This window comes from Quercus lobata, chromosome 11, assembly GCF_001633185.2.
Source record: "Quercus lobata isolate SW786 chromosome 11, ValleyOak3.0 Primary Assembly, whole genome shotgun sequence".
Lineage (NCBI taxonomy): Eukaryota > Viridiplantae > Streptophyta > Magnoliopsida > Fagales > Fagaceae > Quercus > Quercus lobata.
In genome coordinates this window covers 49,045,924-49,072,921 of record NC_044914.1, presented here as the reverse complement: position 1 = coordinate 49,072,921, position 26,998 = coordinate 49,045,924, and the positions used below count along the sequence as shown (strand labels likewise).

Genomic DNA, 26,998 nt, shown 5'->3' with positions numbered 1-26,998 from the left:
TGAAAGTTGTAGGAAGAAAGAATGGACCCTCTGAAAGCTTCCAAACATAATTTGGGAATCTCACATTTGTTCTTTGCGGATGACCTCATGCTCTTTACCAAAGCCAGCAAGATAGGAGCTGAATCCATCAAGGAAGTTTTAAGCAAATTCTGTAAAGAGTCTAGGTAAGTGGTCAGCGTAGAAGAGTATCGTATTTATTTCTCGCCTAATGTCCCTACAAACGTTAGAGAGGATATTTGTAATTTGCTGGACATCTCTGAAACCTTGAGTTTGGGGAAATACTTGGGCTTCCCCCTAAACCACAAAGGGGCAGCGCGAAATAGGTACAATTTTATAGTGGAGAGAGTGATCCCAAAGTTCTTTGGGTGGAAGGCCAAATTACTTTCTTTCGTAGGAAGAACTGTGCTTATTAAATCTGTTATGGCAGCAATTCCAAACCATGTCATGCAAGGGGTAGCACTACCGAACCATTTGTGTGAAAAACTCTATAAAATAAACAGAGACTTCCTTTGGGGCTCCTCTATGGAAAAGAAAAAACTTCACCTTGTGGGATGGAGTGATTATCAGGCCTAAGGAAGAGAGGGGGGGGGGGGGTCTTGGTATACAGGCAACAAGGGCCAAAAATATTGCTCTGCTTACTAAATTCAATTGGAGACTTTATCAAGAAAAAGATTCACTTTGGGAAAAGTTCTCTTGAACAAATATTGTTCTCATCATCGTGGGAAGTCCTTAAACCCTGATAAGCTTCCATGCTCCTCTAATTGGGCTACGATTAAAGTGGGATTTCCAATTTTCAAACAAGGAATTTGCTGGAATGTGGGCAACAAGTTGAAACTGAATTTCTGGGAGAGTAATTGGGTGAATGGCAATACGGTTAGAGAGCTTATTGAAGGCCCACTTACCCAATAGGAGGAAGCTCAGACTATTGCTGAAATCCATCAAAATGGGAATTGGAACTGGGAAAAAATTTCATTCGATCTCCCTGGAGTGGTTGTTGACAGGATCTAAGCCATACCCATTCAAGCTTTGGGTGAAAGAGAAGACACTTTGATGTGGAGATTCTCCCATGATGGGGAATTTACCATGGCATCGGCATATTACTTGGAAATATTTGAGCATGCTAATCCCCTCCCTTCATGGGTTGCTGGATTTGGGGCCTGGACACTTTGCCAAAAGTTAAGCATTTTCTTTAGCTGTGCAACCATGGTAGCATTCCGGTATGACAAGTCATTAAGGCCAAGGGAATTAATTGCATTGCAAGTTACCCCTTATGCCGTACATAGGAAAATTCAATCATTCATGTTCTCAGGGACTGTCCTGTAGCGAGGAAGTTTTGGATGAGCATGGGAGCGCCTCAATCCTTGGTAGATTTCCTCAACCTTGACCTCCTGGATTGGCTAAAGATGAACTGTTTGTGCAGCAACCAAATTCAAGCCAATGGCTTTCCTTGGTACTCACAATTTCCCTTTGCTATTTGGTTATTGTGGAAACATAGGAATAGAATTTTTTTTTGAGAACTCCTTGATCAATCCGAAGCTTCATTATTCATGTATCCAAGTTGCTAGAGAGTACTTTTATTGTGTGAGCAAAGGGCAGAAAATTAAACGCCAAGTTGCCATGCCAGTGTGTTGGAACAAGCTACCCCTTGGATGGTTCAAGCTGAATTCAGATGGAGCTTCTTTTGGGAACCCTGGCAAGGTGGGTGGGGGAGGCCTAATACGTGATCATCATGGAAAGTGGGTTAAGGGATATATGAGGCACATCAGGATAGCTTCTAGTATCATAGTAGAGTTTTGGGCGCTGAAGGATGGCTTGCTACTAGTGACCCAGCTCGGCATCTCTTAGCTCCTTGTGGAGTTGGATGCCAAATTTGTTGTTGATCTGATGCAATCTACCAAATCCTCTAATAACTCATATTCCTCTCTGCTCAATGACTGCAGATACCTCCTTCGTCAATTTCCCCAAGTCAGGATCAACCATGTTTTTCGGGAGGCGAATAGGTGCGCGAACCATCTCGCCAAAGGAGGCTGCACCCTTATAGGGAATTTTGTTGTTTTACTCTCCTATTACGGAAGAATTATGTATTATCTTAGATTTTGGTTTGAACTCATTAAGGCTTTCAGCTATTACTTTGCCTTTTATGACTAGTTAACTAATGTATATCATCCTTTTAACCAAAAAAGAAAAAGATAAAGATAAAGAAAAAGAAAAAGAAAAAGAAAGATAGTGTGAGATGAGTGTTGGGTAGTGAATGGGTAGGTGGAGCACGTGTGGTCCCAAAAATATCTAACTAAACCTTTTTTTTTTTTTTTTTACTTGGGCCGTTACATGCGGACACCCTTAACCACAACATGTATAGTAGAGAAAGTCAAACAGTTCTAACCAAAAAAAAAGGCCAAAATGGCCCATTAGCATTAATTTTTGAAATATTTAGCAACAGAGCACTGTTTCGGAAATAATTAGGGAAATACTACTTTTTCTGGTACTCGAGCTTGGTGAGCTCGAGTACCATGTTTTTTTAATCCACCATCGCCCCATATTCAAGGAGCCCTATAGTGGCGTTTTTAAGCCCTATAGTGACGTTTTCGGGCCCTATAGCGGCGTTTTTAAGCCCCCATACCAGGTTTTTAAGCCCTATAGTGACGTTTTCGGGCCCTATAGCGGCGTTTTCCTGCAAAATTTTTTATAAGTCCCATAACATGTTCAAGGGGCCCTATAGTGGCGTTTTTAAGCCCTATAGTGACGTTTTTGGGCCCTATAGCGGCGTTTTCCTGCAAATTTTTTTTATAAGTCCCATAACAGGTTCAAGGGGCCCTATAGTGGCGTTTTTAATCCCTATAGTGACGTTTTTGGGCCCTATAGCGGCGTTTTCCTGCAAAATTTTTTTATAAGTCCCCATAACAGGTTCAAGGGGCCCTGTAGTGGCGTTTTTTAAGCCCTATAATGACGTTTTCGGGCCCTATAGCGGCGTTTTTTTTTTTTTTGAGAAGATGTTTGACCAATGAAAAGATGGTACTCGAGCTCACCATGCTCGAGTACCAGAAAAAGTGGTATTTCCCTAATTATTTCCGAAACAGTGCTCTGTTGCTAAATATTTCAAAAATTAATGCTAATGGGCCATTTTGGTCAAAAAAAAAAAAAGAAAGTCAAACAGTTGTAGGCCATGTGATCAATTTCTAAATTAAATGCACACTTGTTTGTATTGGCTGCTAGACTTTTGCTAACTTTGATGTTTTGTTCCTCGATGCAGTTTTCATAGAAATATCTAGAATTTTTTTTTTTTTTGGCTTATCATAAGAAGTCAGGGCTTGGCCTTTCGGTTTCACAGTGAGACTCATCATCATCATCAGAGAGAGAGAGAGAGAGAGAGAGAGATATGGGTACGAGGGAGAGAGATATGGGTATGCCGTTGAGAATGGCGTTTTTATTGTGGTCAATGAATGTATGTACGAAAGCAGTGGGTTTGGGAAACAGTTCATGTAGTGGAGCAGCAGCAGTTTGTGGGAACCTTACAATTCCATACCCTTTTGGAATCGAACCTGGTTGCTACATTGACGATTGGTTTGCGATAGGTTGCAACCACACTCTTGGCTCTCCCAAGCCTTTCTTGAGAAGATTAGATCTGGAGGTGCTGGACATTTCATTAAAGGGCACACTTCGCGTCAACTATCCTATGACATCGTGGTGTCCTAAGAATGGGACTAAGAATGCGACTTGGAGCGAAGCAAATGTGACCTTAGAATCAAGTCCCTTTTTTTTCTCAAAATCGAGAAACATATTCATTGCCATGGGTTGTGGCAACTGGGCTTGGCTTCGATCCAGAGTTGGCTTAATTGGTGGGTGCATGTCCGTTTGTGAGAAAGACACCATACAGACAAACGGCAGCAGTTGCAATGGCATCGACTGTTGCAAAAGCACAATCCCTTCAGATCTCGATGTGTTTACCTCAAATGTACTGGGAAAGTCCGGAAATTTTTCAGGGGCCAAAGATTGCAATTATGGCTCCTTAGTAGATCAGAAGTGGTTCGAGGGAAATTTAACAAACCACTTTGAAGTCCGAAAAATGTCTCAAGTTCCTGTGGTATTAAATTGGGAAATAAATGAATCCTTATCTTCTCTTGTAAAGGAAACTAATTCATCTCACTCAACCTGTCAGTTTGCAAATGGTTCTTCGTTATTGGGTAATATGAGTACGACTTTTACATGTACTTGCGACTCCGGCTTTGAAGGAAATCCCTATCTTGTTGATGGATGTCAAGGTAAACTTCTCGCACTCTATTGATTCTATTTATTAATAAATAAATTAAATGTGTGTTTCATTTTCATAGACCAATAAAAATGATTAAATTAACTAATTTTGATGTTGTTACAAAATTTCATTTTGGGTAAGACAAAATCTGTAGATATATTTTTGTGTCATAACTAGGACGTGTGACAAATATTGTGTTCAAAAAAAATTTTATTTTGGTACATCATTTGTCAAAAATTAAGTTTGATAATCTTAGGTGGAAAAAAGGAGTTTGACAAAGTATATTTATTTCTTCTACTTCTCTTCCTTTTTTTTAGGTTTATCAAGCATCTTCAATAATAATAATAATAATAATAGATTTTTTTACAAAGGAAAAAAATTGATTATTATTGTGTGCTTCCTTCTTCTTTTTTTCTTTTACCTATTTTCCCCTATTTTTCAAAGCTTGTGATTGAACAACGAAGAAGATTCTAATTAGATATATAGTCTAACTGGGTTTTGTGAAAATAATTGTTTGTTGTAAATTGTAAATTTGTCATTTATTTGTTTGTTTATTTTATTTTTGTCTTTCTTAATCAGCAAGTTGTGTGAGTAATATATATGAATCTAAGAAATATTTTTTTGTGGAAAAGATAATTTTGGATCTAGTCTTTTGTTGATGCTTCAGTGGTACTATTGATAATATACTTCACTGAAATTAATTATATTCTAAAATCATTTGTTCCCATTTTCTATCTCTTAATGGCCATTATTGTTTGAATTTACGTTGTTGACGATTTTTCTTTGTTTATGTTAGCCTTAGCGTTTTTTTTTTTTAATTTTTTTTTTTATTATCTTGGTGTTCTATCTACACTTTGCAAGTAGATTAACAGTGATCAAAGTAAATAAAAATAAAAATAAATAAATATTGTAGTTTAGATTAAAAAAAAAATTGCCTTAGTTATGTAACAAAGATATTGACACTTATTTGTAAATCAGAAATATAAAACAAAAAGGAGTGCTTATCTTGGTACAAGATAATAAAACCATATAGCTGTGTGAATTAATCTTCATCAAACGATGGACATGCACTTTTGATCTGTAAAATTGCATAAATAATTCAAAAATAATAGAATTAATTACCTTAAGAAGTTTAACAAACTTCTTAATAGCAAATGAAATTTAGTTAAGAATAATAAAAAAGATAATTGAAATAGTTGTACCTGTAAATCAGAAATATAAAACAAAAGGGAGTGCTTGTCTTGGAATACTATAATAAGACCATATAGCTGAGCTGGGTGAATCTATCTTCAAACGATGAACATGCACTTTGGATCTGTAAAATTGCATCAATAATTCAAAAATCAAATAATCGATTACCTTGAAGATTAACAATCTTCTTAATAGCAAATGAAATTTAGTTTAAAATAAGAAATAAAAAAAAAATTGTAATATTTTTACCTTGGGAAGATTGATATAAATTCTTAGTAAATAATATTTTTTGTGTAGTTTTGTTCTTCTCCACCTTTGTGTTCTATCAACATAAGAAGATTCTCTATTTATACCTGGGAGATGCTCCAGTTATATTAGCAACTCACAGAAATTTAATAATGTCATTTATGTCCATATGGGTTTTATTTTTTATTTTTATTATTTGGGAGAAACATGTTTAGATGGGTCCTAAGTCTTATATCCGTTGGAGTCTCTCATATGTTAAATGTTAAGATATAAACCATTGTAACTGAAAAATGGATAGAATAATGATTGGGGTAATTTAAGGATTAGTTAGTGGGTTAGTGCACATTTAAGAGCAAACAAAGAAAATTAATTTTAATGTAGTAATAATTTCATAACATATGATAGATTTGAGGAGTCCAATTTGCATTCAATTATTATTATTATTTTTTTACTACTCTTTTCAATTATTCTTTGTATAATAAATATATAGATGCCGAGTAACTATTTTTTGGTAGTTTTTATTTTAAAAGTAAATTTTGGGATATTCTTGGTTTTTATCATTTCAATTATTATTATTTTTTTACTACTCATTTCAATTGTTCTTTGTAAATTTATAATGCCGAGTAACTTTTTTTAATAGTTTTTATTTTAAAATTAAATTTTGGGATATTCTTGGTTTTTTTGTAGGTGCCATAATTGTGGAAAAAAATGCCTTAAAAAAAAAAAACCTTAACGGATACTTTTTAAAGAAAAAAAGGGCATAACAAAACTTTAAATAATCCTATTTTTTTACTACTCTTTTCAATTGTTTCTTTTACTATAAATTTATAATGCCAAGTTACCATTTTTTGGTAGTTTTTAAGTGAAAAGTAAATTTTGGGATATTCTTGGTTTTTTTTGTAGGTGCCATAATTATGGAAAAAATGCCTTAAAAAAACCTTAAAACCTTAACAGATTCTTTTAAAAGAAAAAAAAGGGCATAAAAAAACTTTAAATAATCCTAAATGACAATAATTCAAATCAAAGGGTAGTGCAAAAGTCAATTTTAAAGAGGAATAGTAGCAGTCATTTTACGTTATTACAAAAAAAATGAAAAATAAGACATAAATCTTTTAAAAATGACATAAATGACCACAACAAATATGAATTAAAGTTTCTTAAAAGTCATAAGTCATAACCAAAAAAATAAATTTATTTCATTTAAAAAAAATTAATTTAGAAGAAATGACATGTGTCATTGTTGTATGCTTTGAGAAAGAGACACGTGTCATGCATCTTTGCATGCATCCTCTAGTTTGAGGATCAAACTTTAAGAAAAAAAAATTAATTTAGAAGAAATGACATGTGTCATTGTTGTGTGCTTTGAGAAAGAGACATGTGTCATCATTGCATGCATCCTCCAGTTTGAGGATCGAACTTATATATCTATCTATATATATATATATATATATATATATATAGATATAGATAGATAGATAGATAGATAGATGAGAGAATAAATAATTGTATATATTAATACAATCATAATAAATATTTGCTAATAATTAATAAATTTCATATTTATAAAAATAATAACATAAAAAGAAAAAGAAAAAAAAAACCCATATTTTGTTGAATATTTTTTAGACGTTAGACTGTTTAGTGACTATTGGCTAGTAGTATTATACAGCAAAAATGACTTTTTGAATTAATGTCAATATTGCATTGTTGTGTTTTATTGTTGATATTTTTGAACATCTGTTCTAATGTTGTGTTTGTTATTACATGCCACTATGTCAGATATTGACGAATGCGTAGATCTCGAATTATGTAGTTTTTACGATCTACGATATGACTGTGTAAATGTTCCTGGGGGATACTATTGTGATACAGTTTCAGTTTCTGATCACAAGTCTCGCAACAAAATTATCATAATAGGTATGTTCTTTTACCCACTGAGATATACAATAATTGAAAAAATATCTACCTGAAGTAGGAAGGTGAGTATGGAACTCTAAATGGTAAAGGCATATGGATAATATTTGAATGAAGAATAACCCAATTGTTGCTTATTGTTTCCCTTTTGTCTCTTAATCTTTTTGTCTTTAATACTTCTTTAGGGGGTGACTCCCTTGAATCAAGTCAATTTTTAAACATTTTCTATTTATTCCGTCCACGAACCAATTGGTTACTAACAGATGGAATTATGAAGATGACCCACAAGTTGTTTTAATTTACTCCTAAAAAAAAAAAAAAAAAAAAAAAAAAAAAAGAAGAAGAAGAAGATGACCCACAAGCAAACTCAAAAGAATTTATGTGAATGTTCAACAAATTTTCCAAGAATTTTAGATTATTATTATCTTAAATTGCTATTTGTCAATGTAAGTTAAATACTTTTGTCACATAATAGTTTTTTTTTAATTTTTTTTTTTTAATTTACAAGATAGAATTTCTACTTTAACCTAATTTAAATTTATATGTGTGTGAAGCTCCCTCCTGGAGACTTGAATCCCGACCCTTACCTCCCACACCCCACAAGCACTTATACTTGTGGAGTGACCACTGCACCAAGGGTGCGCGATGGTCAAAAAATAATTTGTCCAGTCTTTTGGCGTTCAAAGAAGTTGTCCCTATTTTATTCAAAACTATTATAAGCTTTCGATTGGTCTTTGCTCTTGAGGTATATTGGACCCATTAGAACTTAATGCTTGTTTTTTTTTCTATTATCATTTTTTTTTTTGTTAAACTTATTTTCTATTATCTTTTATCCTCCACCTATGACCCACTTTTAGTGTGTCATTCTCTTTGATAACTACTTGTCAATGTAAGTTAACATACTTTTTTCATGGGATTGTTTGTCTAGCCTTTTGGCATTCGAAGAAGTTGTCTCTATTTTATTCAAAACTATTATAAGCTATACTAGGAGTAATCTTCCTCGTTTCATTGTGTTAATCAGGTATTAGCACAGGCATTGGACTACTATTTCTGTTTATTGGTGGATGGTGGTCACACAAAGTGGTAAAAAAAAGGAAGAATATTAAGCGCAAGGAGAAGTTCTTCAAACAAAATGGTGGTTTATTATTACAACAACAATTGTCTTCAAGTGACGTGACTGTTGAGAAAACCACCAAATTGTTTAATTCAAAGGATTTGGAAAAGGCCACTGATAATTTTAATGTGAATAGAATTCTTGGTCAAGGAGGACAAGGCACTGTTTATAAAGGTATGTTGACAGATGGGAAAATTGTTGCAATAAAAAAGTCCAAGGTAATTGATGAAGGAAAACTCGAAGAATTTGTTAATGAAGTTGTCATTCTTTCACAAATTAACCATAGGAATGTGGTTAAACTACTTGGTTGTTGTTTGGAGACAGAAGTTCCTTTGCTAGTTTATGAATTCATTCCTAATGGAACTCTATCCCAATATCTCTATGACCAAAATGAGGAGTTTCCAGCAACATGGGATATGCACTTACAAATTGCTATAAAAGTTGCAGGAGCTCTTTTCTACTTACACTCAGCAGCTTCTACACCCATTTACCACCGAGACATTAAGACTACAAACATTCTCTTAGATGATAAGTATAGAGCAAAAATAGCAGATTTTGGGACTTTAAGATCAATTGATGTTGATCAAACTCACCTAACCACAACAGTACAAGGCACTTTTGGATATTTGGACCCTGAGTATTTCCAATCAAGTCAGTTTACAGAAAAGAGTGATGTTTATAGTTTTGGTGTTGTCCTTGTTGAGCTCTTAACCGGAGAAAAAGCGATTTCTTCTACAAGAACAAAAGAATGCAGAAGTTTAGCCACATATTTCATTCATTCAATGGAGAAGAATAATTTGTTTGACATTATTGATGCTCGAGTTATGAAGGATGCTAAACAAGAAGAAATCATAGCAGTTGCAAACCTTGCAAAAATGTGCTTGAATATGAAAGGGAAGAAACGACCTACAATGAAAGAAGTTGCAATGCAATTGGAGGCAGTCCAAACATTGCAAAAAAGTCCTAATGTTCAACAAAACCACGAAGAGATTGAATATGCCAAAATTGAAATGTACGAGCAATGGGATACTGTTTCTACATCAACAATGTCAGGTGCGGACAGTGGTGTAGCCTCATCTTCAAGCTCTCACCCACTGTTATCTTGTTAATTAGGTTGAAGTAAAAGCTTTTATTGCAGTATTTACTTAGTTTCATCCTGTAATGCTGTATCTTTAGCTTTTTTTTTTTTTTTTTTTTTTTGGGTACCATAAAACTCATTTCATGGAATTAGTTCTTAAGGTGGGTTAACCTTACGCTCTTTTGGTTGTACAATATAGCAAAAGTTTGCATTTTGGTATTAGAAGAATCCATTAGTATTATATGGATCAAATGATTTGCCATTTAAATTATTGGTGTCTGAAGAGGATAAAAGCTAAGGTAGACAGACCTATTCAAACAAACCTGCCATAGGCGACGGTACTGAGATAATGGGTGATCAAAGCATAGGAACAGGACGACGGATTGAGGCACCGGATGGATGGTCCCCATAGTGGACAGATTATCCTCTATAATGGACAGATGCTAGGTATACGGACACAAGGTTGACGGATATCAATGCCACATGCCACCCACATGGCTTAAGTGAACTCCAAAGAATCCTAAATGGAAATATCTTGCACCTTATGATTGACCCTGGTCAATGGAAACCCTATATGGGAAGAATCCCGCAAAATACATACATTTATTAGGATCTTCCCTATAAGGAAACATCTTCTTGCCCAAGAAATAGAAGTTGGTTCTACACCACTATAAAAGGCTCCAAGCTCTCAAAAAACAAGATTCGCATAATTTACCCCAGCTCTGGCACTCTAAAGTTGTGAAAGTTCTCTAATTTAACATTTGAAAGGTCTTTGGCCGGTACCACAATGGTACTCTCTGTAGGGTTTTTCTTATTCTTTGTTGTGAAGGTTTTGACTAGGGCGTGTGAGGACAATGCAGCTTATTGAGGATTTTCATCATCATCAGTGTCCATAGTGTCCTATGTGCCTAAGAGAGTTACAATATTCATAATATGGTCGATCCTATATACCATACATGTCCAAGGCCTCTTCTTGTAGTTCGAGCACCCATCTCACAATTGCATTTTCTTGAAATTGGAAGTTTCCATTGTTGCACTTTCCATTGACTGAACAATCTTAAATTGCCATTTCATTTTTTGTGTTCCTCTTGGGAAACAAAATGCCATGAAAAAAAGAATTATTCAAGCACACTAGGAATTGAAAATTTCTTGCATTAGTTGTGGGATTTCCCTCTTCTTTTTCTTTGTTTCTTCTTTTTGACACATTCAGAATAAAATGAAATGCTAATGGTGATGGGTTGTTGTTGTGGTGGTGGTGGTGGCGACGGTAGTGGTAGTTGTTTATCATCAGAATTGTAATAGATTCTGGTTGGCCTTCTGCAATGATTTCTGGAATTAAGAAGTAGTTGAAAAGTGCGATGATGGTTGTTGGAGAAGCTAAGGTTGGTACTGGTACTTGTTGTTTTTGGGTTTTTAACATTAGGCTCAACAAGGTGGGGATGCCGAGTCCCTACTCCTAGACAAGAGGCCATCCCAAAAACACCCAGAAAGAAAGAAAAGAGCTGACAAAAAACAAGTTCAAATTGAAAACCCAATCACTCTCTCTCTCTCTTCCCCTAAATTAAATTAAACTCTATTTGTATCAAAAATATCAAAAACAAGAAAGCAAATTTTTTTTATAAAACAATATCTATTTGTTTAGGTTCACATCTATGAGCTATCTAGGAGGTTCAATGTCAAAAATTTCAACATTTGGACAAATAAATGATAACTCAAATATAAATAGATAACTACCTTAAAAAAATGGGAAAAAAACATTTTTCCCTTTTTATGTTTGGGGTAGTTTACAATTTCCTCCCGTTATCTTTGAAATTAACAAATTTCCTCCTCCATGTTTAGGAAATGAGCAAATGATGATAGGTTGGGTTGGGTTAGATTTTCTTTAACCCACCAAGGTGGGTTAGGTTAAAAAATCCCCTCAACATAACCCATGCACACCCTTGAAAAATACCCTCAATTTGTTACTTTCTCAGTTAAATTTAGGGGTGTGCATGGGCTAGGTTGTGAAGTTTTTTCAACTCAATCCACCATAGTGGATTAAAAAAAAAATCTAACTCAACCTAACCCATCATAGGGGTTCAACCCAACCTAACCTAACCCACGTGGATCGGGTTGGTTTAGGTTCAACCCATGGCTTGGACAATTTTTTTAGGCAAAAATGCAAAACTGACCCTCTAACTTTCAATCTTTTTCATTTCAGTCCTCTACCTTTCAATTTTGTCATTTTAGTCCTCTAACTTTCAATTGTTGTCAATTTGGTATTCCGTTAAACCTCAGTTATGTCCTATCGTTAATTGAAGTCAAAACGATGTCGTTTTGGCTTTTTTTTTTAAAATAAATTTCGGAATTAAAAGAAAATTAAAAATACTGATATTAAAAAAAAAAACTGATATGAATCAGTTTGAGAGATTGAATCGGTGATGGAGTTCTGATGAAGGTGAGGATGGTCACATTGTGATGTTCTGAAAGCTGTTCCAACTGACCCTGAGGGAAGTACACCACCACGCTACCTTTCTTCGGCAGAGATATCAATGGGCCTGCACACCCGTGCCGAAGCTCCAAACACACCGAAGACGAAGATGAAGCCGAAGCTGATGCTGATGCTGATGCACCCACCACCAAATTTGAACTCGACCCACCATTGCTATTCAACTCGACTACAGAGAACAACGATGAAGATGTTGAAGACGAGCCCGACAATGTCGTTTCGTCCTCCTCGGTGGTGTTCAGATCGATTAGATAAGTGTTTTGAAACAATAAAGAAGAAGAAAAAATAGTTTTGATTGGGAAGAAGAAAGTGAGTCCCAGTGTAATCATTTCCCCAAATTCTCTAAGTTTGGGATTTAGGTATGGAATGATTCTCGGTTTTGACCAAGTAAATGTTTTTTTTTTTTTTTTTTTTATAAAAAAATTCTTTTAATTTCCATTTTTTTTTAAAGAGCCAAAACGACAATTAACGACAGGACATAACTGAGATTTAACGGAGTACCAAATTAACAATAATTGAAAGTTAGAGGTCTAAAATGACAAAACTGAAAGTTAGAGGACTGGAATGAAAAAAATTGAAAGTTAGAGGGTCAGTTTTACATTGTTGTCTTTTTTTTTAGTTACTACTATTATTATTATTAAATTTAGCATTAGAAGAACACCACTACAAGTAAGAGCAAATTTATAACAAATTAATCATGAACATAATGCCAAACAAACACAAATTATATGAGAAAAACTTAGAGTTTGGGTTTTATTTAGGAAGAGGAGCAAAAAGTAAATAACAAAATTATATAATTTATATTTTTAATATATATTTTTAAATTTAAAAATATATTAAATATAGATGGGTCGGATCGGGTTAGGCGGATTTATAAATCTCATAACCCAAACCTAACCCAACCCATTGGGAAAAAAAATTCATGACCCAACCCAACCCACCAACCCCTAAAAACCGACCCAATCCAATGGGTTGGGTCGGGTCGATTTTGGTGGGTTGGCGGGTTCGCTGCACACCTCTAGTTAAATCTAACGAAAATTTTTAAATAAATTACTAGTTGTACACCACAAGAAAGAAAAAAAGTTGAAGATTGCACTGCTTTTTTTTTTAGATTGCACTTGTAATCATTGTTATTTCATTGGATTTAATTGAAAAAGTAACAAATTAGAGGTATATATACTAATTTCCTAAACATAGAGAAAAAAATGACCGGTTTTAAAGATAACACTCTGTTTGTTTTGATGGAAAACTTTCTGTAAAGATTTTTTTTTTTGTGTTTTCCAGTGTTTGGTAGTATAAAAAAAATTAAGTCAAAGGAAAATTATCTTTGGTCAACAGAAAAAATATGACTTATTTTAGAGATTGTTTTCCATTAAATTTTTTGGAAAACAACTTTATCTCACAGCAAGCTAAATAAGGGAAGTTAGAAGATTATTTTTCAACTCATTTAAGGTAATTACCAAACATAGGAAAATGAGATAGTTTTACGAAAAATACTTTTTAAAAAATGACTCATTTTCTAGAAAATATTTTTACCTAAACAAACAGAGTGTAAGAAGAAATTATGAACTACCACATAAGTAAATGATGGTGTCATAAATAAATCCCCAAGTCCATAACTCGTCCATATGTCTCGTCCAACAAAAGAAGCTACAATAGGCGATGAAAATTACAAGCGTACTGGCGAACCTCGTCCATACATGGACGAGCAATACCTCGTGAGATCTATTTATCAGTTATGAACGTCAAGCCTTCCAAGATGATCTCGTTATCTTCCACTGAAGATGGACGAGATCATCCTTGAGGTGTCGTCCATCCTGACTATGGATGGACGAGTTCATCAGCGTCCGACCTAGGTAACTTCCACAGCGGTTATGGAAGTTACTCCTAATTCGCCGGACTCCTCGACATTGGGAACGGTTCCTAAACAGATAAACCGTTCCACACACACACTATATAAGGCTTCTTCGATGAAAGGTAAGGGGGGCAGACACTTTTACTTTTGAGAGAACATTTCTTCGTTACAGAGAGTTCAAAGTAACTAACTTGATCATCGGAGGATTTTTGGCCGGTCCCCCACCGGTCCCCTCTGATTCTGTGTCCTTTGTATTACAGGAAATAGCCTAAAGATCAACGTTCGAGTCCTATCAACCCACTGATAAAGGGAGAATCATCAGTTGGCGCCGTCTGTGGGAAGAAATTGTTTCACAGTTTACTTCTCCGTGACAAAGGGTCGATGGTTCGGACTAGATCAAGGGCTACTAGCCCAGGCCATCAGGGAAGCAGCAACCCGCATCGTGATCGCCAGTCTGCCCCGGTCATGCAGTCATCTGCCCAACATGCACAATCTATGGCAGACGCTATGGCGGAGTTGACTCGCCAAAACCAAGAATTACGAATGGAGATCAATATGAGGAGGCAAACGCATGAAGAGCGTGAAGGTGGACAAACACAAAGTCATGGCGGAAGAGAGAATACCGAAGTTGGAAGTCAGTTTAGAGGCACCACTTCGCGAACGGTACCACACCTGAAGGAAGAAATGGATCAAATGAAGAGAGTTATGGAGGAAATGAAGGAAAATATGAAAAGGGCGAATCCGATAGAAGATTTGGTTCACAGGACTGACTCTCCCTTCACGGCTTCCATCAACGGTCACCCCCTACCATCAAAGTTCAAGTTGCCTTCTCTGGATTCATATGATGGAACACGTGACCCGTTTGATCACATAGCCACTTTCAAGACCACCATGCATCTTCAAGGGGTGCCTGATGAGATAATGTGTAGAGCCTTCCCTACCACCCTTAAGGGTTCAGCACGAGTTTGGTTTAGCAAAATACCTCCAAATTCGGTGAGTTCTTTTGAAGAGTTGAGTAAGTTATTTGTTAACAATTTCATTGGAGGACAAAGGCACAAGCGTTCCTCGTCCAGTTTGTTGACGATAGAGCAGGGAGAGAACGAAAGCCTTCGGTCGTTTATCACCCGTTTTAACAGAGAAGCTCTCAGTGTGGACGAAGCAGATGATAAGCTTCTACTGGCAGCCTTCCACAACGGGGTGAATTCGGATCTGTTTATACACAAGCTCTATGAAAAAGAGCCCCAGTCCATGGCCGAACTCGTCCATTCGGCTCAGAATTTTATGAATGCAGAAGATGCAATCATCGCTAAGAAGAGGAAGAGGTCCGAGAGAATGGATGCAAATCCCAGTCGTCATCACGAGCAAGGCACTCGTCCAAAGAAGGGACGGACGGAGGAAAGGAGAGATCGAGAAAGTAAGAAGCCAGGCCCTCCAGTACGGAACCAGCAATATACCCCTTTAAACGCCCCACTTGAGCAAGTCCTTATGCAAATCAAGGATGATCCTTCACTGAAGTGGCCGGAGAAATTGAAGGGTGATCCCAACAAGCGCAACAGGAACAAGTACTGTCGCTTTCATAGGGATCATGGTCATAACACGGACGAGTGTTTTGACTTGAAGCAACAAATTGAAAATCTCATAAGGCAAGGGAAGTTGAGGGGTTTCCTTGGACGAGACCAGATGGACGAGAAACAGAAGGGAAAGATGGAAGATTCATCGCGACCACCACTCGGGGAGATAAGAGTCATCATTGGGGGAAGTTCAACTGGTCGGTCGTCCAAGTCCAAGAAAGCATACTTGAAGGTAGTACAGAACGTCCAGCTTACCGGACGATCACCGAGAGCAATGTCTATGGACGAGCAGGCAATCACTTTCACGGACGAGGATGCTGACAGAATTCATCACCCTCATGATGATGCCCTCGTCATCTCCCTACTAATTGCAAACTACACAACCAGAAGAGTGCTTGTGGACAATGGAAGCTCGGCAGACATTTTATACTATCCAGCTTTTCAGCAAATGAGATTAGGACGAGACCAGCTCCGTCCAGTGAACTCCCCCCTAGTAGGTTTTGGTGGGATGAAGGTGCAACCAGTGGGTACCATTTCCTTATCCGTGGTAGTGGGGGCATATCCACAACAACTTACCAAGGACGTCAACTTCCTTGTGGTAGATTGTTCATCCTCCTACAATGCCATCATTGGAAGACCAACTTTGAATAGCTGGAAAGCTGTTACCTCCACTTACCATTTATCAGTCAAGTTTCCAACGGAATATGGGGTAGGACAGGTACAAGGTGACCAACTGGCAGCAAGAGAATGTTACTTGGCCATGCTGGCCATGGATGAACAAGTTCAAGCAATGAATATTGAAGAAAAGAAGGTCGTAGCAGAGCCTACTGAAGCATTGGAAGATATTTCCTTGGATGAAGTTAACCCTGAGAGGTGTACCAGGGTTGGAGCAGATTTAGAAGAGAAGATTAAAAAGGACCTCGTCCAATTTTTGAAGAAAAACATCGATGTGTTCGCGTGGAGTCACGAGGATATGCCGGGTATAGACCCTAGTGTCATTACCCACCGTTTGAATGTATGTCCTTCCTCTAAGCCTGTGCGGCAAAAGAAGAGGGTGTTTGCCCCTGAGAGAGATAGTGCAATCAAAGACGAGGTCCAGAAGCTGATGGTAGCAAAGTTCATTCGGGAAGTGTATTACCCGGATTGGTTGGCCAATGTAGTAATGGTCAAAAAAGCGAATGGCAAGTGGAGAATGTGCGTGGACTTCACTGATCTGAACAAGGCTTGCCCCAAGGATAGCTACCCGCTACCGCGCATTGACCAGTTAGTAGACTCAACTGCAGGACACAAATTGCTTAACTTCATGGATGCCTTTTCAGGATACAATCAGATAAGAATGGACGAGGCTGACCAAGAGAAGACATCTTTTGTAACCAGTCAAGGCTTATTCTGCTATAAGGTGATGCCGTTTGGCTTGAAGAATGCAGGGGCAACATATCAGAGGTTGGTCAACCACATGTTTCGTCCACAGATTGGGCGGAATGTAGAAGTCTACGTAGATGACATGCTGGTGAAAAGTCAAGACGAAGGAAGACATCTAGACGACCTGCAGGAGACATTCGAGACATTAAGGCAGTATCACATGAAGCTAAATCCTAGCAAATGTGTCTTTGGAGTATCATCAGGGAAATTCCTTGGCTTTATGGTATCCCACAGGGGAATTGAAGCGAATCCAGATAAAATTCAAGCAATATTGGACATGAAGCCACCGCAAAATACCAAGGAAATCCAATCCCTCACTGGACGAGTCGCTGCGCTTAACAGGTTTGTCTCTAAAGCTACTGATAAATGTTTGCCATTTTTTAAGGTTCTCAAAAAAGCATTCGAATGGACCGACGAGTGTCAGAGAGCTTTTGAAGATTTGAAAGTATACCTTACCATGGCACCGCTGCTGAGTCCATCAGTGGAAGGAGAGGAACTATATTTGTACCTAGCAGTAACCCCGCACGCCGTGAGCTCGGCATTGATAAGAGAGGAGGATAAAGTGCAAAGACCTGTGTACTATACAAGCAAGGCATTGAAAGGAGCGGAAGGACGGTATCCGCAAATGGAGAAGTTGGCCTTCGCACTAATCACAGCATCACGGAAGCTGAGGCATTATTTCCAAGCACATGTCATTAATGTTATGACAGATCATCCTCTTAAAAAGGCAATGAATAGGCCGGAAGCTGCAGGACGATTAATCCAGTGGGCTGTGGAGCTAAGTGAGTTCGATATCAGGTATCTACCAAGGCATGCCATTAAAGCTCAAGCCCTAGCAGATTTTATTGCGGAGTTTACCCCAAGTCATAACGAAACAGAGGACAGTAAGAGATGGATCGTTCATGTGGATGGTTCGTCCACACGGCATGCAGGAGGAATTGGTGTGGTCCTGCAGTCCCCAGAGGGAGATAAACTGAAACATAAAGTCCGTCTACAGTACCAAGCGACAAACAATGAAGTCGAATATGAAGCCCTTCTCAAAGGGCTAGAATTGGCAAAGTCCGTGGAAGCAAAGTCCATATGTGTCATGGGGGATTCCCAACTGATCATGGGGCAAGTGAATGGGACGTATGAGGCGAAGGAAGAACGAATGAAGAAGTATCTTGGTAGGGTGATGCGCCTTGTGAAAAGGTTTGAAAAAGCTGACTTCGTTCAAATCCCAAGGGAGGAGAACGTGGAAGCTGATACTATAGCTAAGGAGGCCTCAGCAGACGAATCATTAGAGAAGTCAGACGAAGTTCAATATGTGCCAAGTATAGATGCCCAGGAAGTACAGCAGGTTGATAACAAAGAAAATTGGATGACTCCCATTATATCCTATTTGAAAGACGGACAACTACCAGAAGAAAAGGACGAGGCCAGAAAGGTGAGGGTGAGGTCAGCTAGATACGTCCTTATGAATGGAGTTCTATACAAGAGAGGTTTCTCTCAACCTTACCTTAGATGTTTAGCTCCGGACGAAGCAAACTACGTGCTGAGAGAAGTTCATGAAGGGGCATGTGGCAATCATTCGGGAGCAAGATCACTTGTCCACAAGGTCGTCCGTGCAGGGTACTACTGGCCGAACATGCAAGCTGATGCTAAAGCATACGTTAAGGTCTGCGACCAGTGCCAGCGATTCAGCAACGTCCCCAGGCAACCATCGGAATACCTCACCCCAATGGTGGCACCGTGGCCCTTCGCACAATGGGGACTGGACATTTTGGGTCCCTTCCCTTTGGGAGTAAGGCAGATGAAGTTTCTAGTGGTGGGCATCGATTACTTCACCAAATGGGTGGAGGCAGAACCGTTGGCAAATATCACACAACAGAATGTGAAAAACTTCGTGTGGAAGAACATCGTATGCAGATTTGGAGTGCCGAAGGTATTGGTGTCTGATAACGGACGACAATTCGACAATGCACTCTTCAAGGACTTCTGCTCACATTTTGGAATTCAGAACCATTACTCCTCGCCTGCACACCCCCAAGCCAACGGCCAGGCTGAAGTTGCAAACCGATCCTTGTTGAAAATCATCAAGACTCGGCTTGAGGGGGCAAAGGGAGTGTGGCCAGATGAATTACCAGGAGTTTTATGGGCGTATAGGACCACAGTGAGGACACCTACAGGAGAGACTCCTTTCAAACTAGCCTATGGAAGTGATGCAGTCATACCTGCAGAAGTACATATGGCTAATCATAGGGTGATGATGTATCAAGACAAGGATAATGAAGATCTACTTCGTCTGAACCTCGATTTAATAGACGAGGTAAGGACAAATGCAGAACACCGGGCAGCAAAGTATAAGAATCTCATGGCTAAGCAGTATGACGCGGTGGTGAAGCCTAGGCGTTTCAACATTGGAGATCTCGTCCTGAGAAAGGTCTCTTTGTCGACCAAGAACCCGGCACATGGGAAATTGGGCCCAAACTGGGAAGGACCCTATAAAGTTATCAACTGTAAAAGGCAAGGATCCTACTACCTGGAGGCCCTGGACGGGAGAAAGCTGGAACATCCTTGGAATGTGGAGCACCTGAGGAGGTACTACCAGTAAGAGTGAACCTATGGACGAGACTGGGTCTTATATGTCTAATTACCCTACTACTACGTATGATGCTGTTTGTGTTTGATACTATTATATTTGGTGTTGCTTATGTGTGGAGTTTGAAACTATGATCTTATTACTTATTATAGTTGTGTTATGGTTATGGACGAAGTCATGAAGTATGTATTTATTAAATAAAAAGGCATCAGTGTGCATATGCCTTGTCTGTAAACAATATTTATGTTATGTGCTAAATGTTGTGTGAAATTTCTCCATGATATTATCGTCCAAGTCAATCCTCAAGAGGGTTGAAAGATCCAAGACGAACAAAATCTCTGGACGCAGAGATGTAACGTCTAAATTTTCTAAGGAAAAAACCACATCCACACTCGTCCAACTCATGGACGAGACAGAGCCAACTGAAACAATCCAAAATCTGGACGAGAGAAAAAGTTGGCAAAATAAGTAAGATGGTAAGTAAAATTAGTTTGCAAGTCCTAAGACGAATCAAGCTAATTAAAAATACTACCTACTAAGACGAGTTAGACTACATGAAAAATATGTAATCTCGATATGGACGAGCTAAAGTTGGAGTTAAAATAGCTTGGCAACATTCGTCCATGAAAATGAAATCACTCGTCCATGCAAAGATAATAAAAATTCATTCAAAGGGTAGACTTCCTACGTCCAAAAAACCCTGATTAGTTTGGAAAGCAGAAACTACTTAAAAACCCGTCCTAAAACCATGGACGAGTATAATGTATTCTTGTTACATAAAGGAAGGTCCAAAAACAAAGGACCAAATAAAAAAAAAGAGAAAAACCACTAAGGTTAAAAGTCTCGTCCTAAGAAGGGGGAGCATTCACAACTGGTGCGTCCTGAGGCTGGGTACTAGCATCGTCTTCCACGTTGACGTCATCAGAGCCAGTCTGGAGAAGAGAGCTTGTGGCAGCAGCAAGGTTAAGCTTGATTGCATTAAAATCAACTTCAGGGAAGTTCTCAATAGCGTCCATTCTGAAATCTTCAAAACCAGCTGCATAATTGCGATCCAAAGTGTCTGTATATTCTTTGGACGACTTGAACTCAGCCACAGCGTCCTCTTTTGCCTTGGAGAGACGAGCATTCAATTCATCATTCATCTTCTGCAAATGATCAATGCGCGTATCCTTCTCCACTGCATCCGTCCTTAGCTCCTCAATCAGCTTGTTACGTTCCTTGACCTCGTCCTTAGCTTTTTCAGCAACCCCAGCCCATTTTTTACACTCAGCATTCACCTGCTGAATCCTCGTCTCCAACAAGACTCTCGTCTTGTCCAGCTCTGTTGCCTGTCTAGACGCTGCTATAAACTTGGACATGGCCTATGAATAGACAAAGCAACATAGAGTGATTAAATGAGGAAAAGTGGCTACCCAAATAAGGATGAGAGATACTGACATACCTTGAAGAGGTCATGGACGCCTGAATGTTCAAATTCCTTTAAACCCATGTTGTAGCACGTTTATATCTTCGTCCTTGACAGCCATCTGGAAACGTTTCCAAGCCAGGTCTTCGTTCTCAATAATGTTCGTGGAATGCTGGGACGAGCCAGGCGTGGTAGACTTGGCCAAAGGAGTTCTGGGTGGAGTCTTGGACGGCGTGGACTCCACTGGAGTGGACGAGTCCACATCAACTATCTGGACGGCAGGCTGGGACTGGGGAGGTTTGGACTTGACCACCTTGGACGAGCCTGACTTGACCCTTTTGTCCCTACGACTGGGGAGCCCTTCCAAGTCAATATTTTTTGGCAAGAACTTCCTTTTGTCCCCAACCGTTGGACGAGTCTGACCCTCAGGACGATCTTGGGCTTGACCCTCAGGACGTTTCCCCTCTCCTGCAATCTCCTTCCCTCTATTCTCTTTCATTGTTGACATTCCTAAGACGAGATGAACGAGTTAGGAAGGTACACATAAAAAAGAAAAAGAAAAGGAGGTTTAGCTAAGAACTTACTTTTTCGCACAGTAACTTCGTGGGCGATAGCTTCGTCTGAAGGCTCAGGACCTAAACCCCACTTGGCTAAGCGTCTTAGCGTGACAAGAGAACGAAAGCTCCTGTCTGTATGTAGACGAGCTCTATGGACGCGGTCACGATGGAATTTACTCAGGGACGGACGTTTGGCAGCTACAACACAATGAACAAACAAAGGTTAGAAATTGTAAATATATCAAATAGAAGTAAGAATAAAAATAAACAAGGGGAAGGGACGTACCTTCTGGACGAAGGTTCCCTAGTTCCCCAGTGTAAGGGGGAAAGGGATCCCTGCCAACGTCCACAGGGTTCCCTGCCCAGAAGCCTGAAACGAAAATGAACTCCGTCTTCCATTTCCTATCAGACGAAGCTAGGGACTTGATCAACCTACAATCATTCCCTCTAGCAGTAAACTGATAAAAACCTTCAGATTGACTTATGGCAGAAGGTTTATAACAATAAAGGAACTCGTCCACTGTAAGAGGACGGTCCCCACCAAAAACTTCCCTCCACAAAATTTGCATGGAGATAATTAGTCTCCATGCGTTAGGATTGAATTGACAAACACCTAAACCTAACTTAACTAATAACTCTCTATCGAAGGCATTTAAAGGAAACCTAAGGCCACCTAAAAAGTAAGATTCATAGACGCCTATACCAAAACGGGGCTCACAACACCACTCTCCACGGACGGGCAGCCTAGGGTTAAACTCGTCTGGGATTTGATACCAGGATTTGATTTAAGGCTATTTAACTTCTGTTCGTCCGTCTTAGAATGGACGCCTACAGCACAGCTGAAGACGGTTTCTACCTCGTCCGTAGGATTGGACGGAGAACCAGCTTGAGAGCCAGAAGCTCTCCTAAGCTGTTCTTGGACGACCTCAATAGGGAGCCCAGGGGCCCCAGAAGAGTAGTTCTCGTCCGTGCTTCCTCCACTCTCATCACTAGCACTGCTAGAGTCAGACCTCTCACTAGTATCCTCACAGTACTCGTCTATGGCCTTATTAAGGCTATCAGTAGACGAGGAGGCAGCGGACATCTCTAACAAGAAACTTAAAACCTAAAGACGAGGAGAAGAAGAGTACCTGGCTCTAGACGGAAGAAGACTCTAGACGCAGAGAAACTCCTAGACGAGGCTCTAGACGACGGATGTCAAGGAAGAAAATCTCTGGAATGAAAAGGGTTAAGGGAGGCATTCCACTATTTATAGGATGCTGACCTAGGTAATCGAAACGACCCAGCCAATACGAAAGCGACACGTGGCATCTACCTCGGAAATATAAATCGACGAAATTAGCCACCAATAAAAAAATGACACGTGGTGCGAATAATTAATAACCAATTACCAGTCCAAAGACGTTCAACCATTTGGACGACTCACATGGACGAGGGGGCAACTGATGGTGTCATAAATAAATCCCCCAAGTCCATAACTCGTCCATATGTCTCGTCCAACAAAAGAAGCTACAATAGGCGATGAAAATTACAAGCGTACTGGCGAACCTCGTCCATACATGGACGAGCAATACCTCGTGAGATCTATTTATCAGTTATGAACGTCAAGCCTTCCAAGATGATCTCGTTATCTTCCACTGAAGATGGACGAGATCATCCTTGAGGTGTTGTCCATCCTGACTATGGATGGACGAGTTCATCAGCGTTCGACCTAGGTAACTTCCACAGCGGTTATGGAAGTTACTCCTAATTCGCCGGACTCCTCGACATTGGGAACGGTTCCTAAACAGATAAACCGTTCCACACACACACTATATAAGGCTTCTTCGATGAAAGGTAAGGGCAGTGAGACACTTTTACTTTTGAGAGAACATTTCTTCGTTACAGAGAGTTCAAAGTAACTAACTTGATCATCGGAGGATTTTTGGCCGGTCCCCCACCGGTCCCCTCTGATTCTGTGTCCTTTGTATTACAGGAAATAGCCTAAAGATCAACGTTCGAGTCCTATCAACCCACTGATAAAGGGAGAATCATCAGTAAATAACCCAATATAGTAAATACGTATTATATAATAATATAACATAAACTAAAAAAATTAAAACAAACTATTCTTTTACAAACAAATAAAACAAACCTAGTACTATTCTAATATAAAACAAATATATTAAACAAAGGATAAAGTTTAGTTACAAAATTGATTGTAACCTTACTCAATAAAATAAAAATTATTATATATTTTAAAAATCTAATCATTGAATTGCATGTTTACACTCTTAATACACGTTAGGACATGTGTGTTTCACTTGTTAGGAACATATGTCACTATTTTATGTAATTGACTAATCCTTTGACAAAACACACTTTACTTGTAATTGGATAGATCTAGGATGTGTTTAATACTTCAAGAAACCTTGTTTCAAGATCAAGTGTTAAAATCATGCAAGTCTGTCCAAGATTCAAGCTGAAAAGTGCAAGTTCATTGAAGCTCGACAACTATCCATCTATCGAGCTTGAAGAGCTGTTCCAACCTCGTGACTCGACAACAGCTCAACAGATAGAGTATCTGTCGAGGTTTAAGAGAAACAAATTTTCAATTCTATTTTGACTCTAATCCGTGATTATGTGTTTGGACTTTCTTTTCTCACAACCCTAGATATATAAAAAGATTATTTTAAGGGTCGTCAAGTGGACACAAGTTGCACAAGTGTTGAGCAAAGTTTGTTCAAGCAAATTGTGACTGAAGACAGAATTTTCCCTAGTTCATCGTTCTTGTGAAGAAGTTGCTGTGTTTGTGCACTGTAGGGTTTTGTGACCCAAGCATCTTCTTAATTTTCATCATCTGGATGAACTGAAGAACTTTGCAACGAACAACCTTCTCTAGTTGGTGATTGAAGTCACGTATTGGGATTCGCGTAATTAGTTAGTCACGTACTGGGAGCCATGCATTACAAGGAGAGATTGTCACTATAGAACAAGTCCAATTGTGTATTGGGGTAACGGTTCAACTGTAGGTTGGTATAAGGTACTGGGATTTCTTTACTTGTAACCGCTTGTTTTGATAATAGTGGATTCTCAGGAGTAGTGACCTTAAAATCACCCGGTGGGGTTTTTGCCGTTTTGGTTTTTCCCATTCGTAAACAAATCACCGTATCAATTTAATTTCCACTGCACTTAGTTTAATTGGTAATTTGTTTATGCTACCACGCGCTTTGCATATTAATTTGATTAATTAATAAATTTGGCTAATTAATCAATTAATTAATCACAATAGGTCAATTCGTTTTTTGGCCTATCAATACACATGTCAAAGTTTGTGTCAATCAGATATTATATATTATACGATTTATAAGCTTATATTTTATACATAATTTTAAACTACAAAAATTAACAATTTAAACAATTTATTGATGATGTAACTATTGATCTTTAATTTTCTAGAAATTTTGCAAGTATAGAAAATATAAGAAAAAGATGTAATCCAATGGTAGAATTCTCAAAATTCACATAAAAAAAAAGGATATTGAGTAAGGTTGTAGCCTTAGGTTACAACCAATTTTGTAGCTAAACTTTATCCTTAAACAAACCTAGTACTATTCTAATAAAATAATAATATTATTCTTTTGCCAAAAAAAAAAAAAAAAAAACTATTAAACATACCTATTACTATTCTAATATAATAATGTGGCGGGCTGAAATTGGCTAAGTTAGATTTCAACCTCACACAATTAATTTATAGAGATGGGATGCTAATCAACCTTAGTTACCATTTTTTTTTTTAACAAGTCAATAAAATGATATTGGAATAAGTGCTTGGCATATATGTAAGTCAGGAAAGATAGAACAACATATGTTTGGTTTGGGATTAATACAACAATGCACCTCGGTTTTAGGCCAAGATGAATGTTAACACTTGTCATGTTTTAGGCCGATCTTCTCGGGTTTTGTGGTTGCATTATCATGTTTGCTCCAAGGACTAAAACTTCCCAAGTGTGCCCCTTTGGCCTTGACCTCTTCTCGTTCATTCTTATACTCGGTTTCCATGCTCTGGTCCTCGGTTTCTTGTTCTTCCACAAATAATAATAATATTATATGTGTGAAACGTTGTACACTGTATAGAGCAATTCACACACTAGTCACTATTTTTTTTTTTTGGGAAAGAACACACTAGTCACTATTACACATGAATTCATAAGTAGATTGTATTATTAGTTTATTACTGCCTCAACACATTAACACAGTCAAAGAGTGAAAGAGAACGAAAGAGAGAAAGAAGATTTACCGGTGGTCACCTACGGCGTGACTGACATGCAAGCGGCCAGATGGGGGCAGTTAACACAGTAACCTTAACAGCAGGCAAACCTATTTCTTTTTATTTTTGTTTTTTTCCAAATATATTGGTAATTAGTCGCTAACTTGTATGATGTACATGATAGTCTAACAAAAGTTATATTTCACTTTGCTTAAAGGTACAATCACTTGAAAATGAAAAATAATTATAATTTCAATGCAAAATAAAGGTTGAAAATAGACATAAAAAGATTGATCAAATATACAGCATTCATCTCAAAATATCATTTGAGAATAAACTCTAACCATCAAAATGAAGAAACATTTCTTGTCCAAACAACTAATCAAAGTGGAATTTGGTTATTGAGATCCAATACTTAAATTGCCGAAAAAATATCACGTCAGTCTTGATCTTCATTGTCTTTGGCATCTCAATTATGACATTTGTCAATTTTTGCTTTACTTAATTGTCATCTTGGGATAAATCTATAGATATCTCATTTTCACAGCTGGTAGGCATCCCGCATCTATTACAATTGACATCCTTTCTTCCATGAAAATTAAGTTCTCTATCCTTCTTTATATAATATAATTGCTCCCATTGCTTAGTCGGTTTGTAGAATCCTACTTTTTTTTTCTCCCAATGCCTTGCTTTTCCCATCTATTATAGCAATTGAAGCTTCATCTTCTTAAGGCATTAACCTAAACCTTTCAACAAACTTATTAAGCAAAATCATTGGTTAAATCAATACAACAAACCAATATATCTCAAATCTGAGAATGTACTATCATCTCAATACGAAAATTAATGTAATTAGTAAATATTATTATTTACAAATTAATGTAAATAATAAAATTATTATTTACAAATTAATAGAAAATTAATGTAATTGGTAAATATTAATAATAAATAAAGATAGAACTATTATTTTTGCGATTAGTGACACCCATTTATAATAGCTATATGGTAAAATTTGTAATTTGGATCTAATTAATGTATGCTCTTAGGGCACGTATTAATAGTCATTTTTAAGAAGCTT

The 26,998-nt window shown here is 37.9% G+C and overlaps 3 protein-coding genes across 4 annotated transcripts; 1 reads left to right on the top strand and 2 right to left on the bottom strand.

Annotated features, from left to right (window-relative positions):
• Window positions 1–3,392: 3,392 nt before the first annotated feature.
• On the top strand, window positions 3,393–10,020 carry LOC115967504 (wall-associated receptor kinase-like 1). Of its 2 annotated transcripts, XM_031086610.1 has the most exons (3): window positions 3,393–4,259; window positions 7,466–7,603; window positions 8,622–10,020. In XM_031086610.1, exons 1-3 carry the CDS (start codon window positions 3,398–3,400, stop codon window positions 9,821–9,823), a joined length of 2,202 nt encoding a protein of 733 aa, XP_030942470.1. In that variant the 5' UTR covers window positions 3,393–3,397; the 3' UTR covers window positions 9,824–10,020. The 2 variants fall into 2 exon arrangements, with proteins under 2 accessions (XP_030942470.1, XP_030942471.1); XM_031086611.1 differs by lacking the exon at window positions 7,466–7,603.
• Window positions 10,021–20,557: 10,537 nt separating this feature from the next.
• On the bottom strand, window positions 20,558–21,209 carry LOC115967051. The gene is made up of 2 exons (XM_031086143.1): window positions 21,151–21,209; window positions 20,558–21,070 (listed from the first exon to the last, which is right to left on the bottom strand). The coding sequence occupies exons 1-2, from the start codon at window positions 21,196–21,198 to the stop codon at window positions 20,558–20,560; spliced, it is 561 nt and encodes a 186-aa protein (XP_030942003.1). The 5' UTR covers window positions 21,199–21,209.
• Window position 21,210: 1 nt separating this feature from the next.
• Window positions 21,211–22,440, bottom strand: LOC115967049. The gene is made up of 4 exons (XM_031086142.1): window positions 21,958–22,440; window positions 21,699–21,869; window positions 21,288–21,624; window positions 21,211–21,235 (listed from the first exon to the last, which is right to left on the bottom strand). Exons 1-4 carry the CDS (start codon window positions 22,238–22,240, stop codon window positions 21,211–21,213), a joined length of 816 nt encoding a protein of 271 aa, XP_030942002.1. The 5' UTR covers window positions 22,241–22,440.
• Between the last annotated feature and the right edge of the window lie 4,558 nt (window positions 22,441–26,998).

Coding starts and splice junctions, on each gene's coding strand:
- LOC115967504 (XM_031086610.1), top strand. CDS start 3,398: ATGGGTATGCCGTTGAGAATGGCGTTTTTATTGTGGTCAATGAATGTA. Junction 4,260..7,465: donor TCTTGTTGATGGATGTCAAG/GTAAACTTCTCG, acceptor CCACTATGTCAG/ATATTGACGAATGCGTAGAT. Junction 7,604..8,621: donor CAACAAAATTATCATAATAG/GTATGTTCTTTT, acceptor TGTGTTAATCAG/GTATTAGCACAGGCATTGGA.
- LOC115967051 (XM_031086143.1), bottom strand. CDS start 21,198: ATGGGTTTAAAGGAATTTGAACATTCAGGCGTCCATGACCTCTTCAAG. Junction 21,071..21,150: donor GCGTCCATGACCTCTTCAAG/GTATGTCAGTAT, acceptor GTCTATTCATAG/GCCATGTCCAAGTTTATAGC.
- LOC115967049 (XM_031086142.1), bottom strand. CDS start 22,240: ATGCAAATTTTGTGGAGGGAAGTTTTTGGTGGGGACCGTCCTCTTACA. Junction 21,625..21,698: donor CGAAGTTACTGTGCGAAAAA/GTAAGTTCTTAG, acceptor ATCTCGTCTTAG/GAATGTCAACAATGAAAGAG. Junction 21,236..21,287: donor ACCACGCCTGGCTCGTCCCA/GCATTCCACGAA, acceptor AAACGTTTCCAG/ATGGCTGTCAAGGACGAAGA.